This window comes from Dryobates pubescens, chromosome 26 (assembly GCF_014839835.1).
Source record: "Dryobates pubescens isolate bDryPub1 chromosome 26, bDryPub1.pri, whole genome shotgun sequence".
Classification (NCBI taxonomy): Eukaryota; Metazoa; Chordata; class Aves; order Piciformes; family Picidae; genus Dryobates; species Dryobates pubescens.
In genome coordinates, this window is record NC_071637.1 from 6,870,428 (window position 1) to 6,889,377 (window position 18,950).

The 18,950-nt window shown below is 40.1% G+C and overlaps 1 protein-coding gene across 1 annotated transcript in view; it reads right to left on the reverse strand.

Annotated features, from left to right (window-relative positions):
• PREX1 (phosphatidylinositol-3,4,5-trisphosphate dependent Rac exchange factor 1) overlaps positions 1-18,950 on the reverse strand; it is a 154,465-nt gene that overhangs the window by 42,918 nt on the left and 92,597 nt on the right. The window contains exons 7-11 of the mRNA XM_054173389.1: positions 14,810-14,943; positions 11,482-11,597; positions 10,384-10,533; positions 6,922-7,069; positions 2,732-2,832 (exon numbers count right to left, since the gene is read on the reverse strand). Of these exons, the coding sequence (XP_054029364.1) occupies positions 2,732-2,832; positions 6,922-7,069; positions 10,384-10,533; positions 11,482-11,597; positions 14,810-14,943 (649 nt within the window). The remainder of the gene's footprint in view (positions 1-2,731; positions 2,833-6,921; positions 7,070-10,383; positions 10,534-11,481; positions 11,598-14,809; positions 14,944-18,950) is intronic.

Consider the following 18,950-nt stretch of genomic DNA (forward strand, 5'->3'; position numbering starts at 1 on the left):
TCTGTTCTAAGGGTTCAATAGAACCTGGATGTTGGAAACTAATACTGAAGATAGTAACTTAGCAAGTAGGAGAGATTATTTGCTTCACTAATTAGTAAATAAGTGGTAATCATAAGCTAAAAGTGCCAACAACTGAAAAAACTAAAAAGAAGTTAATACATATCTTCCATTTTTTACAGTATGTGGTACAGAAATGCCATTATTCAGGGCTTCATTTAATGGAGATCAATTACAGCTATCTAGACAAAGAGGAGCAACCAAAGCAGAGAGCAGGTAAGGTGGGGTAGCTTTGTTATGCTAATCTTTCCTGCCTGTGCCAGTGTAAGAATATCATAGCCAGATCTTGGTGTTGGAGCACTCTTGAATATTTTAGATGCAATATTTCATAGTGTAAGAAGAGCATTTGATGAACTGAGAGAAAAACATGGATTTACACTATTTTAGATGCATCTTAGCCTGAGTTTGCTTAACCTTAGAAAACTGCATGTCTGAAGACAATTGAACCAGGTTAGGCAGACTCAGAAGTACCAGGACTGAGGTTTAGTGTGCCCTTTGCAGAGTGGGCAGGAAATTATTTAGAAGGCAGAGTCCATTAAGTTCTTAAGACCTTTCCTCAACACATAAGACATCCTGGTCTTTAGCTAAGAGTCCTGCTTTTGGTGATATTTTCCCCTGATTTCACAGAATAAAACAACATTTGCAGGACCTGGTTTACCTTCTTCTGTCTACAGTAGTATCTAAGCTAAGTATCTACAAGCTATTGACTCTAAGTGTCTGCAAGCTCTGGATTTTGTATTTCTAAACCCAATTGAGAAACAAGCCTGCAAAAAGCATCTTTTGTGTCTGGCACACAGCAGATGAGGTTCTGATCACTTCTGCTCTCTGTGACAGGTACCAGAACTTCCACATCAGCAGTCCCAGATAAAATAGCCAGAATTAAAGGAGATACAGAGGAAACTGAGTGATAAAACATCCAGAGCTCAGTGTTTAGCAATCTTTTGTGGCCCTGCTCCTCAGGCAGGCTGAGAGATCAGCAGTTTTCACCTGACAGTAATATTTTGCCAAGTGAAAACAAAAGATAAAAGATATTGCCTAATTCAGAACAGGGGTATAGGCTTCATTCTGGTGCTACACTAGGAAACACATAATGGGAAACTCTCCTGGTTAATGATTTACCAAAATCTCAAGGGATATCTCCTCAAGTAAATGCAGTGTGGTAAATACCTTCCAATGTCTAGCAGTAACTGTCACTGGAGACCCCAATATCATGAACTCTAACTAGAGGCAGCATTAAAACCAAACCTGATGCATCTTACTCTGGGTATTTGAATAAGGGGAGCAGTAGATGCAACAGCATAACTTCCTCTGAGCTGTAAATTTGCATTTACAGAAAAGAGGCACTGCTGAAAGTGTCCCAGTATGATGTTGTGACAAAGTAAACAGTCATCATGAAACAACAAATCTCAGGAGAGCTTTCTGCAACAACAATGCGTGTGTACACACTCAGAATGTGGGCAAGTAAGGGTGTGGACACTAAAGAGCATTCTTCATCCCAAGTGGGATCCCTAGACATTGGAGCCAGAGCATTTCAGTTCTCAAAAGCCACAGGCAGGATCAAGTACTCAAAGTGTTCAGTGTTTTTGAGCTCGTGCTCAAAGTCCATCAAAGTCTGAATGTGCCTGAAAGTACATCTTGGTATGTGAAGGTGGAATGTATGTACATGAGGGATTATGGTGCTGCTCTTATTTGATTTCTCTATGTGTTAATTAAGATAACAGACAATTTCTTAACAGTGTTATTGTCACCTGAAAGACAAGTTTGTGGAGCTGAGTTGCCAAGAGATTAGAGAAAGACCTGCCTAATTAAATGGTTCCCCTATTTAAATTGGTTTCCAAGAGATTTTATGGAAATGTAGACCACTGGTGACTTAAGACCTATATATGTCTATATATAGCAGAGATGCCTATAATACAGCATGTATTCCTTAGCTGCACATTTTGCAGCTCACCTCATCTGAATGTTGAAATTAGGGCACTTGCTGTTCAACTAGAATAGGTCAAATCTGGATTTATAGGTTGCTATCTGGAGAAAGTCCATTTAGGAATACAGACAGCAAAGAAACTTTTCAAGCAAGCATCTCATGCTGCTTTGGTCATGCAGCTTCTCTATGCACTGCTCTACTTTTCTGAAATACCCTCACCACAACACTTGTAGGTCATCTGCTGGGTGTGAAGAAATCCAGTGCATCACTATATTAAAGAGAGATATTCTTGCCAAATGAGCTTGAAAGTACAAATCCCACAGTGAAATCCTCCACCATCTCTTTTCTCTGGAAAGAATGACCCTGTCATCTGGAGCCCTTCACTTGGCCCCATTCTCAAAGAGCACTGCTCCACCAGCCTCTGTATTGCTTATGTCTCCCACAGAAAGTTGTATTTATTGATCATTACAGAACTTTAAACACACAAAAAGCAGACTATACACCTGATACAGTCCACAAAACAGATGGTGCAGAGAAATCAAGGAACTGCCATCATAAATACTTCCAGGATACCCAACAAGTCCTGTTTTCATTACAAATTTGTCCACTCCTTGATCGCAAAAGTAATTAAACATTTTGAGGATTGGATGGGTATGGTACAGGAAAGCATTTGAAGATCAAGTGAAGAGCTGCAGTCAGTTTTCTGGCACTACTGAAATCTGACAGCTCTTTATGGCATGGAGCACTCACCATGATGAATGATTCCATTTTCCAATAGTGCCTGTCCCAGGTTGACCCCTTCCTCTGGTTTGCTTATCTCTCCAATCTCTGTGAGCCAGGATACAAACTCACTGCAGAGGGAAGCAGAACAGAAACAATTAGCTTTTTCACTTGGAATATAAGCAGACACATGCCTCTGCAAGTCATCAGCCAACCACAGGAGACTTTCTCCTTGAAGCAAGTGTGAAAATTGTTGTAAGCGATGATATCTCTACTAAGTGGCTCAATTTCCTACACTTCTTGAGGAAATGCTCTGCAGAAGACCCAAAGCTCAGTGACTTTTCCCCCCATTCCCCTTAGCTCACAATTAGCATGCACACAAAAGGAAAGAAGACCTGGCTGGATCTATAAATATGCTGCAAATCCTTATTGTATTGAGCAATTCAGACATCCAAGAGGAGAAAGGCAAGCACAATTAACTGATGACCCTTAAAATCAAGAAGTTGGACAGTAGAGAAAACAGCTGCTTCTACCCAAGCTATCCCTCCAAGCAGTGTTCATGACCTGACTTAATTATACATGCTCACCTTTCTTCACTGGGTCTGATTTCTGCACTCACACAGCCCCAGTGTTGTAATTGCATTGGCTTTAATTGAGTCACAGTAGGACTTAAAACAGAGGATTCAGCCTACTGAATTCAAGTACAGAACAGCAAGTGCACAGGCTAATGTAAGGCCATTTACTGGAGTCGGTGCCTGGCAGATATATAAATGGTGCTCCTAACTTATGAACAAAAGGTACTAGGTCTGTCTGCTCAGGCAACACAAAACAAAACCTCTCGCTGGTGAGGGGCAGAGCTGCACTTATGTGCAGAATAAAAGCCAAAAATGGATAGATATGTAGGATGTAACTCATTTAGAAACAGTTAAGTACAGAGAAATGGACACTGCAAGCCTGAGGAATACAGCTCTGCCAAAGCCCTAGGGGTCTGAGCTGTTTGCCAGGCTAATTAGTGATGATACTTGAGATGTGTTAAGCTCAGAGAGAAGAAAAGGAATATATGAAATTAGAGCAACATATGGGAAATCTGAGTTTAATAAACCATTGGGGCACTTGCCAGTGTGCAGGAGGGTTGCTGCTTATCAAAACCAGTATCCATGCCTCCACTTGTGGGCTCTAAAAGAAGTATTTTTAGTATCTTCATGTTTATCAGAGCTGACTCATCTAAGCTGTAGGTAGGATTTGCATTTTGCCTTTAGAATAACAACAGCAATTTCAGTACTAACAATATCAGTTTGCTGAGGGGCTACTCTGTAACTGTCAGAGTGCAGAAAAAGCAGCAGAATCTATTCAGCTATGCCAGGGGAATCCCATGGAAACCAGTAGAGTTTTGTAAAACTCCTAAGGCCAGAGCGCTGTAGTGATGAGTCAGACTGTCTCCTAAGGAAAGTGCTTTCTAAACTTCCCAATGTTTCTAAACTGTTTCTAGAACTATTCAAAAGCTGAAACAGAGCAAAAATCACAGAAAGAGGAGACGAATCCTCTGCACCAAGACACATTCTGTAGAGTGCCCCATCACAGACATGCTGGCCAATGGCTCTAATCAGGTTAAGTACCAAGGTAGATGCCCAACCGCGGTACATTTTTCAATCAAGTGCAATGGGTCTATGGCAACTTACAGCACTTCAACACTTGCCCAGAACTTTTCTGTGGAGCACTGAAGCTAACACCCTGTTAGCCTTCCTTCTTTCATCTGGCACTGTGTCCCTGCAGTGTACTTGGGATTGTAAATGTGATGCAGTTATCTTAAAGTTAGAAATTGCGAGCTGAAGAAGGAAAACAACTGAATGGTACCTCTCACAGGCCTGAAGCTTCAGAGCCATGGAATGGTTCTCTTCAGAGCCACTTTAAGATTTCTGTGGCATTTGACTCATAAGCAAAATCAATAATCATTTCAGTGCTTATAAAGCCTTCAGAGCAAAAGTGCATGATGCAGAAATATACCAAGAGGGTTTTAAGGTATATGCTGAAGTATTGCTAAAAAAAGCATCAGCTCAAAAAGTGGAGGGCAAAGCTGGATTTGCTTCCTCATCTTGTCCTAAGCAGTTCTCCAGTATAACTGAGAGTACTCTCACTATACTCAGTTCTCATCTGGCATGTAGGTCAGGCCACCATCTCCCAACTCTCTCTCTAAAACAAGAGCACTTAGAACAGCTGGGTTTCAACTCAAGAAATACAAAGACAAAAAACTGACTCATCCAGATTTGTCCAATCTGATCAGACATGTCTGGAATCTCCTGAGGTTAATAGATCCTCTATTATAAGCTCAATACAGTTCAAGGTTTCGCAGTCAGTTTAGTGCAGTGCTGAAAAGAAGCATGGTAACATATATTCACACACACTGGCACCAACACCTTTGCTCACTGTATCACAACTCTAATGAGGAGGGGTTAGGAAAATGAATTTCCATTCAAAAAAGTCAGTTGCTGAAGTTAAGTTTAATAAATCACCTTAAAAGCAAATACATGTGATATTTCTGAAGACATCAGGATTAGTTCATACTCTCTATCTGTAAACACATTTTGTCTCCTGAATTCTGAGACACTATCTGATATCCAAAGGCCAAGAGAAAAACTGTTTTTTGCAGCCTTAGTGTTGTTTACAGCTGCATGCAGCAGAAAACCACTCAGCACATCTCAGCACAATTATTAGTGACTCCCTTAGACAGGAATGTCTGAAAAATGAATAGGTCACAGCCAATCTGCATTGTTCAGGGGAAGCCCCAGGAATGATACAAAAAGTGAGTCATGGCTGGGTTGGAACAACTGAGTTGAACTCAGCTGAGTTGCCAAAGACTGCATCAACAAGTGGCTATTGAAAAAGATATCAGCAGAGCTACTTTCTGTGGGGAAGGCTGGAACATTAGCAGAAATAATGCTCTTGTCAGAGATGAGGACACCTAGAGATATCTGAGTTACACACTGGCAAAGTCCTTGCTACTGAAGCATCAAATGGTTGTCAAGCAAACTGAGGGCAACAAGAGGGACAGACTGCAGAGTACCTAAGGAAACACACCTTTTAAAAGAAAAAGGAGCAGCAGAAAACCCCAGGTAAGACTTGAGACCAAGCAAAATATCAGGGAACGCACAACTCAAATATCAGCACTGGAAGAACAAAAGTTTCTGATCTGGTACGTGTTGTACGGGAAAATACTAAATGCTTTATTAATAGTGCCTCCAAAACCAGAACTTAAGGGTTTCAATTTGAATCCAGTAAGATAATTTGGATCTGTGTGTGAAGAAAAAAAACCCCAAGCAAATCTAAAAAATAACAAGTAAAAAAAATGTAAACAGTTGAAACATTGTCAGCCTGTGCTCCCAGCCTGCCTTCTGTCAGGCAGAAAGGCAGCACATCATTTCCACACCCTGTACACAAGGAATGCTGCCTGCAAACCACTGCTACAGAGGCCAGAGGGAAGTAAATGAACGAATAATCTGCCTCAGGAACTTTTTTCCTCCCACAGCTGATCCTCTCCGTCAGAAACAGCTGAGGAGGAGAAGTCTTTTCAGGACAACTGATGTGTCTCCCTGGGTGCCATGCAGGACATATCCCTACGACAACTCCAATACTACCACATCTAATCTCTGACCTGATTCATCCACGGGGGTCTCTCCTATACTGCCTTATACATGGTCATTCTTAAGAATTAGTTTGTAATATCTAGCCTAAAGTGAAAGAGGTTTTTCCCCCTGGTCAATAACACTCTATATGTTTAACAAATGTATAAGGTCTCCTGATGCAAAAAATTTCATTTGTGTCTGTTACACTGAGAAACAAGAAACTTCCAAATTCAGTCCTGAGACTTGACCACTTCTGCTGGATTTAACCATCACCTGGTAAGCATTTGTCTGTTTACAGGAGGATACAGGTTAGGCCACCAACAGCTCTGAGCTTGTGGGAGTTGAAGTATGTTTTCTTCCTCCTTTTGCCGATTTGAAACAGCTGTTACTGTACAACAGAGCTGTCCCTGCACTGTGTGGCACAAACCAGAAATCAATGATTAATTCTAATAAATCACAACTCTAATGGGGGTTACAACCTTTTCAGTTAAGCTGCATCAAAGCATATCTGATCTGACCTCACTGCACCATCCCTAGAAATTCCAAAATCCATTTTTTCAATTGGTGTGAAAGGGCCTTTTCAATTCATATGCCACTTACTTGCCAAGAAAGCACTTGGGAACCGTACTTAATTTTCTCCTCCTGTCTTTGATAAGGTTCACCTTCTTGCTCATCATCATTTGGTACAGCTTCTCTCCTTTCTCTGCAATCATGACATATGCATCCCTCTCCATTCCCAGTTTCAAACCTGGAATACAAAGCAGATATTCCTTCATATCCTTAACATCAGACAACGTGTTTGCTCAAAGTCAGAAGCTGAGGCCAAACAGAGAAAATGGCAGAAACACAAAAGTTAACTGACTCATTTTCCAAATAAGGGAGAAATGGAATCATTCATTTATCTGAGCAGAAGATTGTCATTGATGAGTTTAGCACCATCCAGATGCTTGCAGCTTCTCTTCTTCATTTTAAAAAAGTGGCTTTAAACTTTTAGTTGCATCACATCACAAAATGTAGAATGGTTTACAGAACATGGAGAAGTTCCAAAGCATGATAAAATATATACCTCCTGAAACTGATTTCCTGCTGCAATTTCACTTTTGACCCTGAAATAACTGCTGGCATAAGACTTGTTCAAGGCAGCTTAAGGCTTGACACAGCAGATGACTTTTTGAGTGTCCTATTACTCAAAGCCAAAAATACAGAACTGCTGAAATCAAATTCACTTCCTTAAATAAATCAAAAATAGACAGGAACATTATTTTCTCATCCTTTCTTAATTAACTTATTTACTAATAGCCCTTGGCTAAAATTACAGTTTGACAATCATATTATCCAGCCAATGAAAGAAATAATGAATGACTTAAGGAATGACAGATAATTGGATATAGAGAAAAAAAATCACCTCCACTTTGAGTTTCCACATAGCTTATGGTAACTTGAAAATAGGTACAGTCAGGAGGCTGATCTCTGAAAATAACAAATGGGTATGTTACAGCTGTAGTCACACCTGGCACTTCCTGGTGCTCTTCCCTTTAGATTTGCAATTGCCTCAGGAGGACAGCAGATAGGAAGAGCTGGTTTGCCACTGTAGCTATTTTGTCTCTTCTAGCCTGAACAAATCACATTGTGTTCTGGCTATATTACCCTAGAACCTGCAAATCTAGGCAACTCTGGAGTCCCAAACAGGCACAGATTCTAGACCTCTCTAAGATTAGCTTGATAGCAGGCAGCCTAAATGGGTGCTGTACTTTCATGCCTAATTTTTACAGAGATTGACATTAGGCAGAATTTAAATGATCAGAGTAAGGCTAAAAACCAAAAGCTGTAAATTCTTTAGGAAGAGCAGTTCACCTTAAGTGGGCATAAATCCTGTTGCCTTATGGCAAAATACTGAAATTAATTAGTAGTCTTTGGTGTCATCAGAGCTGCTTTCTATCTTTTGAAAGTGCTTAATGAATTTGCTTTAGAAGCTTGAAATGCACGTTCCAGAAATTAGACTTGCATACCATTTTGTCTTTCAAATACAGAACTTCTTTCATGTGTCCAGTACCTGGATAAAGGTTTTGGCTCTGCAAATCCCCTGGGTTATTGCTGTTATTCCTCCATCATCTTCTTCCCCCAGTACTGTGTCCAAATTCAATGTCAATGCTGACATGTGTAGCTGCAGCTAATTTGCAGTATGAACTTGTGACAGAAAGCAGCCTGTGTAACAGTGCACACATTTCCTGCTGCTCTTACATCACCCAATTCCCCAGGCCCTGATGCAAAGGGCAGACTGGAATGCACATTCTACCCAACTCATCCTACAGAATTGGGAGTCTCACCAAGCTGTCTAATCCAAAGGCTGCTATCTCGGTGACTCTGCAAGTACTTAGATCCAAAGGAGATTTTCCAGTAAGGCTTGGAATGTCTGCCAGAAAATCTACGCTTATCCCAAGTGCCTGTCATCAGCTGCCACATCATAAAGCTATGCAACAAGAAGCATCAGGGAAAAAAAAAAATCCCACTCCTACCAGGCAAAGCTACATAGAAAACTTAGAGAAACTTTCTCTTAATCAACAGCTTTTTTCCCTTCCTAATATTAATTTCAAGCTCTCTGTTTACATCTGGTATCTTTTTCTGGTTCTCTCTTTTCACTTCTCATTGAGTCTTCTCTCTCCTCACACATTTTACCTGATGCACAGGAAATTCCACTGCTGACCTCATAAAGTAAAAACTCCTTATGAAATTGAGACTCACTCAATCTTTTAGAGAGATGATTTAGCACTTTGAGTGAAAAAGGAGTCAAGAGACATATTTCATTTTAAATAATATTTTGTGTGGAAGATCAGGATCCCAACAGTAGAGTGGGATGCAGAACAGACCAAAATCAAAACTGAGTCTCTCTGCTCCACTTTTGAATTTACACCATGACCTATCTACATTTGGAAGGAAGTATCTCTGCTATTATCAAAAGGTGTGTAGGGTCTGTTGGATATGTTTTGGAAGGAAGTATTTCTGCTATTATCAAAAGGTGTGTAGGGTCTGTTGGATATGTTTTATAGCCTATTGTAACAAACAACACCACAATGTGCAATGTGCTTACAGATTAGGTGCAAAGTATTGCAACACAGAAACTAAGGTTTGGATTTCAAAAGGCTGTTAAAGGATTTAGATTCTCTGCTGCCATTAAACTTAGGTGTCAGATCTGTAACTTTCTTTAAATATTTTTTACAGCACTATTGGTCTATCAAGCTCTGAAAACATACTGCTCAAAAAGGGGTTCAGACTGACCTCTTTCAATATTAGTACAGCAAATACATCATTTTGTCTGTGCAGGCAGACAGAACTCCTTCTAAAAGTCAGGCACAAATTTTTTAAGTGTCATTTTCTCTGGCCATGAGCTATTGTTGTCCCCATTAAATAGGAATAAGGAAGCTGGGAAAATAGCTCCATCTCTTAAAAGGAACTCAGAACTTTTATCACCTGCTCCAATTTGTGGCTTCCTTCTACTGTACAATACTGTGTCAATTTAAACTTATTTTTTGTTTCATTCCATGAGAAACTATAAAAGTGACAAGCACCTGCATGCAGCTCTCACTATTCTCAGTCTAAACATAATATTTCCAGAGCTTTTCCTCCATGAGCTGTTCTGTTTATTTCGCGATCACAAAAGCCAAGCTTGCGAGAATGAGTTTGTGTCACTGCCTCTGGAAAACAGCTGCAAGATGGATTTTTTTCTTGGCTTTTACTGATAATTCATTTGTAAGTAAGCTAAAATTGTAAGGCAAAAAAAAAAAAAAAAAAAAAAAAAGAAATTAAATGTAATTTTTTTTCCCACAGTAATTCAATGCGAAGAAACTGGCTCTGGCCAGTTACTGCTTTGATAAATAGACTGACTCAAGTCCATTAAATCCTTAAGGTACACATTCACAAATATTTGATTTTCTTTATCATTAAGGATAGATTTTAATTCTCCCCAAGGAGGAAAAACTGTAACTTTTTTTTCTCTGATGCTTAGACGTTTGACCAAGGTACACAGGTTGATTCAGTGCGTTAGAAAACGCATTATCCACTTACTTTCTCTCTGCTCCCTTTCCTTGATTATAGCATCCAGCCATTTCTGTTTGTCCTCTGCAGTCTTGGCCATACAGACAAACCACTTGTTTTTGGCTGTGTTGTGGATCTTCCAGCCATTTGTCACAGTGTAGCCATTGCTGTGGTAATCTGCTGTATAAATGCAAAGCACAACGCACGCAGTGAACAGAGGACCTGCTACTTCAATCAAATCAGTGAGGGACACCTTAATTAAAACTTGCTTCTTTGAAGAGCTTGATTTCTGGAGGTGTTCCTCATGCATCAGCCTTACTGTCTATGTGACTGGTTGCTACCACTCTGGAAGTACAAACATCAATAAAAGTATCCAAGGCTAAACTTCAAACTGATTGAATGTTTCAGTCCTATGAGTGGCACTTTGTAATTTCATCTCAGAAGTAAAACATTTTAAATACAAGATCAGTGGAAAAGTCTGTGATATTTATCCAGGTTATTTGTTTTGAACTGTCTGGGAACATGCTAACTTCTGTTAGCATTGTAAGTACACAAGAACTCTTAAGTGTTAACTGTTTAAAGGATGTTCTATTAATTCCTGACTTATTACAATATAGGAACAGGGTCTTGTGTGGCCTTTGTGGATAAAAATCAAAAACTCATACAGTCTTCCTGCCTGTATCAGAACACAAAAACAGTAACAACTGCCATTCCCATATTCTGTTCACAGACACATTCCATGATACTGATTTGATGCTAAGACTAATATTTGGGAGCATTTTAAATGAGAAGAAGCTCCACAAGTTCTGTTATTATAGCTGCAATGGCTTAAGGGATAAGAAAAGAAACGACGGAAAGAAGATAAAATATCTTTTAGTAAATTAACTTGGATTAGGAGAAAAAATAGACAAGCTTCTGGGTACACAAACTCTTCACAAGGTCACTTCAGAATGAAGGACCAGTGCCTGAAAACATGTCCAGTCTTTCAACTATATCATTTAGTCTAATAGTGAAGGCATCAGAAACTACAGAGCTTACTTCAGATTTCATTAAAGGAGGTAGACAAGTACTTTGGTACCAACTTCCAACACCTGCTGTGTGGTTGAAAGGTTGCATTTAGTCTCTTACCTGTTCCATCTTCCACATTCTCCACCTCCATGACTTCTGTATTTATTCGGCCCCTGAAGATATAAAGGGACCCATTGATTGACTTTGTCCTTTTAGAGGGTTTTTTGCCAGTAACTCTGCAATGAAGATTTAGACTGTTAGGAACATGTCAGCAAGGAGAGCAATATGTCTATGGAGAAGTCAGCCCGAGAGAGGAGCGTAACATATACATACAGAACTCAATCTGAGATAGGACTACTAAAACAGGATCCAAATATAGTGTCTTGTGGTATTTGACCACATCTCTGGTGGTCAATAACTGGAGTATTCAATCAGCTCCCAAAGATAAGACTACAGCAGCAGCGGTACAGCGATAAAGAGCTTGGTTTGCAAGGCTATGTGGAGACTGGGCTGCCTTCAAGCTTTGCATTCTGGATGATTGATTGCAATGCCAGCACAGCTGAACTCTGGGGAGGAAGACTGTGGTATGACCTGACAGTATTACATTTGCCTCCTTTGCTTGCCTAGAGCTTTGACAAATTTGTGATGTGTGCACAAGTTCCAAGTATGACATGGAACAGAGGCTAGCGTCGCATGGTCTGTCATGTGTGTCAAATGCCACTGTATGCGGCGCTTGTGAAACTGCTGCTGTGGCCATTTTGCACCAAAGTTTGCATCCATGTTTGCTTCACAGCATCTCTGGCTTAGTGTCATTGAAAACTTTCAGGAAAGCGTTTTTCATTGCTAGTCATGTTCTGACTTTAATGGGCAGAATAGGTTTAAAACTATCCAGCTGACACCTGCTGAGCTTTAATATCTAAGCACAACTCCGCTATGTGAACCAAAACACAACCAGTCAAACGATCATCATTTGAGATGGCAGGCCTCCAAATTCTGCACAGCAAAGGGACTGCTGTGGCAGCTTGCCAGGAGCTTGTAAGAGTCAAAGAATATTGCACTAAAGAACAGCTGGGGAGAAAATTTCTGTCCAAGTCAAGTATCAATGATAAACTGAGGCGAGAGGAGAATCACCAAGTTTTTCTGGACAACTTTTTCTTTTACGACTGACTTCAGTGACAAATGTACATTTAGTAGTGACCATATATTTACATCTGATCAGACTGAGATCCTGGAGCTATTAGATCATTTCCTAAGCACGACTGGCAGCCTTAGCAAAACCCTTTAAATGCTCAGCCTGTTTCCCCACGCGAAACATTGTTCCTGACATCAGGATTCAATTTAAACAGCAGTCTACAATCCAGCTAAAAACACCAAACAATATGCAGCCCTGAGAATCTGTGTCATCAGTTTGTCAGACTTCCCCAAGCTTCAGCAAAAGATGAGATTGTGGTCTTGGATCTAAAAGCACAGATCTAATTCTCATTCTAAACACATCTGAAATTGGTCTCAACAACACCACTTCTAATTCATGCTATTGTGAAACGATACGATGCCCCAGATTCAAATGGCTGCACTGCTGACTGCTTATCAAAGACTGAGGCCTGAATTCTGACTGCACTTCTCAATCAAGAAAAACACTGATTTCTACAAGACATGCAGCACAGCCTAAGTGGGATGAGAACCAAGTCATTCAACCTCAAATCAGGAACAGACACAATCTGGTTTTTGGGGTTTCTCTTCAAAATTTATCTCCCACTAACATGTCAGTTGTTTGTCAAGCAGCTGGCCAAATGATCGCACCAGCACAACTGGATAGCCATTAATTCCCATTCTGAACTGATCATAAATAGAAGCTAGACAGAAGAAATAACCAAAATTAGAGTCACTCAGCGATTCCTAAATATATCTTCTATATTAGGCAATTCCCAGCAGGCTTAATAAAATATTCTATTTTTTAATGGAAATCAGACTCTGGATGTTTCATCAGTTCAAGCTACATTATTAGACAAAGATAAACAATATCAATCCTTTGGGAAAATCAAAGTGTTACAGCAGCCTCCTCCACAACCAAGCCAAACTACAGAGTAGCTCAGTGATATCTTCTGTACCAAAACAGAGAGCTGCTTAAAAGGCAGCAGAACATTTTGTTTCCCAAATCTTAGTATTCTGGGAAAAATGCCTGGACAGCACAGGATGAGCCAGGATAACCTGAACTACAAACTCGGCTGGAAAGTCAGCTTCTTAGAGCTCTGAAGAAGTGAAAGATTAGATAGCGGATTTGAACTCTCTTTCATATGGAAGTCAGGATTTTGACAAATCTGGTAAAGAGTCAAAATGGAATGTTACATCTTTCTTGCTTCAGTCAGAATGCTTCACTCAATCTTACAAATCTTTTACTATTATCTGAGTTTTTGTTTGTTTTTTTTACCTGCTTTTATTGTATTCTCTTAACCTCTAGAGGAGATTTCACCCAACAATTTGTATTTATGCTGAATAGCTTCCACAATACCCACAAAAAAACAGCATTGAAATTATTTTTTCCAAACTTCACTCCAAAATTCCCATTGGACAACCAAATTTTGAGGCAAGAAATTTTTCTTTAGAGAAAACATTCAGGGTTTGGATAATTTCTAACTGGGGATGGCCATTCTAACTTGGCCATCATCAGTAAAGAAGTGTAACTTGAAGAAGGGGTAGGATGTTATAGGGAAGGGAGGAGGAGAACAGAGTGTAAAAAAATGCCAACACATGAGGAGGAGACTGGAGCTGTGAAGGTGAAAAGCTTAAGAACTGCAATGCAGTATGACTGCTGCAGAAGCAAATTTCGCTCCACACCACCAATGCTGTTTTAATAAGCAGTAGGTGTTAATAATGCTTAAGCTTTATAAGGTGGAACGATGCAAGAACTGTTACTGGGTTAAGAAAGAAAGCAACACATAAAGCACATGAACACAAACTTGCTAATCTTTACCTCTTCCTTGCTACTCTGCACACTGCATCTAATGTTTGCTTAGTCTTCCACTTTCTCCTTTCTTGGCTCTGTGTAATTTTTCACATCATCCTCTTCTGCTTGGACTAACCTCACAATGAAAGTTGGCAAAGCCTCCTTCTTCACATCACTCCTGTAGACCCATCTACTCTGGGAAGCCCTCCAGATGTAAGAATTCACTCTGTTTTTACTGCACTGTATCCACTTCTGTCTTTGTATTGCACGCTTCTCAGGGTGGGCAGCCCATTACTGCCTGGCATATTTATCTTACCATGTAGTGACTTTCTTCTTACCCAGTCTAAATTATAGCAGTAGTCAAGAACAGAGGAAAGTCACACCTGTGACTCATCCCTACAGAGGCACTGGGACTAGAGTGAGTGATCAACAATTGATCAAACTTTCTACTTACAAAACTTCTGAACAGTCCCGTTACAAAACTGTAATGACAGAGGGACTCACCTGGATTTCCTCTTACAATAGACCAGTAGATTATCAAATAGAAAGAACATTCTCTCTTGGATGTTTCCTGCTGAGATTTTTAACAAAGTCCCTTGGAGCAAGAGCTGGGTGCAGATATCTGTCAGATTTGACCCCTGAAACACAGAAAAGAGATATTATTTTTAACTTGCTTGTGTGAAGGATTTTTGCTAAAACACTGTTATTTTATCTGCATGTCATTAAACTGAGCTAACCAACATACTCATGAGGAGGAAGTGCTCCATTTCGTAATGAGGCTAAACACCACACATTCCCTCTGGATTATGATTATTTTTTTGAGTCCTCATACACTACCATAAATCTGCCCTATTAAACTCCATGAGACTTTTTCCTGAAGAAATATTTCATTCTCAAAGCAGCTGTATTGTGACCATTAATCTTTCTTTCATATCCTGAGCCATCATTGCAAAGATCTCAAGTGAGGGCTTTAGGAATGCTTATAAAAGAACAGCAGTTTTTTTCCCCCCAAACGCTGTAGCCCTGATACTGACATAGCTCCTTCTTAACCATCTCTCTCTGCAAAATCATCTCAGAGGTGGTGTTTCTCCAACTCTTTCCCTGCAAATCTACAGAGGTGCTTGCCTTTCTGGAGTTCTAATAAACACTCAATTATAAATGCAGCCATGAAAATCAGAGGTTGGATCCGGGGCACCTTCTGCTGCTATGTGTAAGCCACTGTATGCACCTGAGCTTGGTGCCGGAACACTTGGGTCTATGAGGATTCCCAGAAGCTGAAAACCACAGCAGATCACTCCAACACACTCACCCCATGCACTGTTACTCAGATTATTTGTAGGAAAAGTGACTATATTGTTCAGATCATACATAAATGGGGCCCTTCAGAGTCAAAGCAGCTGGGCCCAAATGAAAAACAACTGCAGAACTGTCCCAGGGCGCTCTCAGGACAGGCAAACTCCAAGTGTCCCCACATTCTGAATGAACACAGTGGGGAATCTGTTTCTCTACTGTACCATTGACCAAACGAGATGGTTTGGCTATACCTTAGGCACTAAGGTTAAATTCCTTGATTTAGTATTACTTTGAAAGTTCAAGAGCATCCTGTCACCCTGTCAATAAAGGTACCTTCTCAGGAGAACACTCTCGAGGCCTTGGAAACATTTACCATCCAGTTCTGGATTACTTATTAATTTCTACATTTCTCTGTGAGCTGCAAGGAAGAACCTAGAGTAATGGTAATTTTCTTCCACAGTCAGCACTTAGATAAGGAAGTAAATGAGGTGATATGACCCGTTGCTTTGAGTCTCTCTGGCAAAGAGAACCGACGAGATTGCAAGACATCCATTATCAACATAACTGCTTATTTCTAAAGGCCTATTAACCCTATATTCACAAATAAGAGACAACATTTATAAAGGTTCACCCCACTAACAGACATCCTTTATAAAAGTTCACTCCACTAATAGAAACTGAAGACACCTCTGTGCAGACATGAAATCCACCTCCACCTAGAAAGTTATCCCAGAAAGATCTGTTTGCACTTTAAACATCGCCTAAGTGCAAAGGAAGGTGCAGTCTGCTGCTATCAAGCAGTTGAGGGGAAATCACTGAATTGAAAACAGCCTTTTTAAATGCAGTGCAGTCACTCTAAAGGTGTGAATGAAAGCTGGATTACATCATTCTCTAAACTGAACCTTGCCAGCTGTGCTGTCCACATCTGGCTTTTCATTAACAAAGAGGCATCTATTTTTTAAAGGCTGCCAATTATGCAACAGCAATTTGTATGTTCCACATAGGAGTTTCCATGCATTTTGCACAGAATGATGCAGGAACTAGCTGAATGCAATAGTTCCATCTGCTGTCCTGATATGTTTTGATTTTCTTAATCACTCTATAGAAAGAGTTAACACATGTCCAGAAATGAGCACTTGTTACTTTGAAAATGTCCTGTTGACCATTACTATCTCCAGGAGAAATCACTATCTCAGAGTTATGAGCCCAAAGGCCTACTTGTACAGACACAAATGGGAACAGAACCCAGCTGATGGTACAGTGTAAAAGCATGCTCCTCGTGTGGTTTGCCTTCAGAGCACCTCAGCATCAAGTATTTCATTTACCAAAAGAAGTCAGAAAAAGCAATAGGCACAGTATCATCAGCAATTGGAGCCTGTCTTTCACTGACAGGAATCACTGAGTAAAATTATCTGGCCTATTTTGTGCAGGAAGTAAAGCAAATGATTGCAAACAGTTGCTTCTCGCCTTAAAATCTACAAATCTCTAATTTTCCATCAGCCCCATCATGATGGTATCTAAACACTGTTGATGCACCTCCTGTTTGCTGTTGACCTAGCTACTTCCTATTTACACTGATTGGAAAACTTTTTCAACAGAAAGAGACAGAGTAAAAAGATTGATTTGATGTTTTCAGAGACAACCCCAAATTTCCCACTTTTCTATGAGCAACCACGTTGCAGGAGAGGGGAGCATGACCAATAAAACAATACCAAAGGAAAAAGAAAACTTCATAGCTGGTAGAATTGAAAATTAGAGCAGACTGATTGCCTCAACATGAACACCTTACAACTCATGCTGTTCTCTGAAGGGAATTTTGCTTCCTTATGCATTGTGGTGACGGGTTAGACTTTGGTGATCTTTGAGGTCTCTTCCAACCTTGGTGATTCTGTGATTTCAGATTGGGAGAATTTGGGGATATGCAGAAATTATTCCATTAAAAAAAAAAATAAAAATCACAGGGATTCATGATGAGGAACTCTTCCCCCACATAAAAACCCCAAGATATAGTTAACAGAAACAGCTTATTAACTTGCTCTTCACTAAGCAAACAAAAATACTGCGTGCAAAAGTTGGTCTTCTCACGCATCCTCTATTTTTCTTTCCCCTTTTCTAAAGTTAATCTTTGTTTCCCAGAAGGATTAACCAGAATCAAATTGACCTGCCTGAAACTAATCCATAACATACATCTTACACGGACTCTGTGCATTCCAGAAGAAGGAATCTGAGCAGAGCTCATTTTGATGAACAGACCTCTGATTAAGCTGCAGGCTTCTGGTAGCTTCCCAGGTTTGGCCTACTTTAACATGTCCACTCATTATAATCTGTCTCAGAAAGAGACTGACAGGATGATGGGGCTTGGAGCAACATGAGCTAGTGGAAGGTGTCCCTGCCCTTCACAGGGGGCTTGGAACTAGACAATCTTTAAAATCACTTCCAACCCAAACCACTCTACCATTCTAGGATGGCAACACATTGACTATATGGTACTGTGTGACACTGATGGTGACAGTTGTATTAGAGAGACAAATTGGTGGGTGGAGATAGTAGAATATTGAATCAGGGAAATTGCTTTAAAAACCAACTACTGCTCTTAGTGAAGTTACAGATGACTCTCAAGAAGAGACTCTGCAGAAACAAAATCATGTTACATTGTTCTTCATGTTCGCATTATTGAGGGTGGCACTGATGACAATAGGATGAAGATCAAACCAGGGATGGCCCACTGGGACAGTTGGAAGGAAGTGAAAAGTCATAGAATCAGTGGAATTGATGGTCTGGTTAAATAGAAACATTAGACATGATGGAGCCTATCAAATTATGTGAACAAATTAATGCCAAACTTCATGTAGACTGCTCCTACACTCCCCAGATTCAGGCTACATCCCTTATAATCATAAAATACTTAGTCATAAGTAAGTTGATCTTCATGGGCTACAGAGCTCCAGTGTTCAGAATGCATACCCATAGTAACAGAAAAGGGAAATATTCTATTTCATAGCAGAGATTTCCATCAGATAAACTAAAAATAGGCATAAGTTTGCCTTACAGACCTCCTACAGCCAGCCCTGTGGATTACAGCACCACACTGCTCAGCTAAAACTTATTTAGTTCAGCATTTTCAGCTTTCCACAGGCTGAACTTAGGAGCCCATCTCATTAGGAACAAACTGTGAAATACATCCAAAAGAACTAAAATCAATTATTTAGAAACAGCGCTTTACTCTTAAGTCACCATTTCTAAAGACCCCTAGCACTGTAAAGACAGGAAAACTGTAAGTTTCAAACTTCTTTACAGAAGAAAAACTATCAATAAAGAGCTGTCACATTGAGCAGTGCCCTGTAGCCATGCT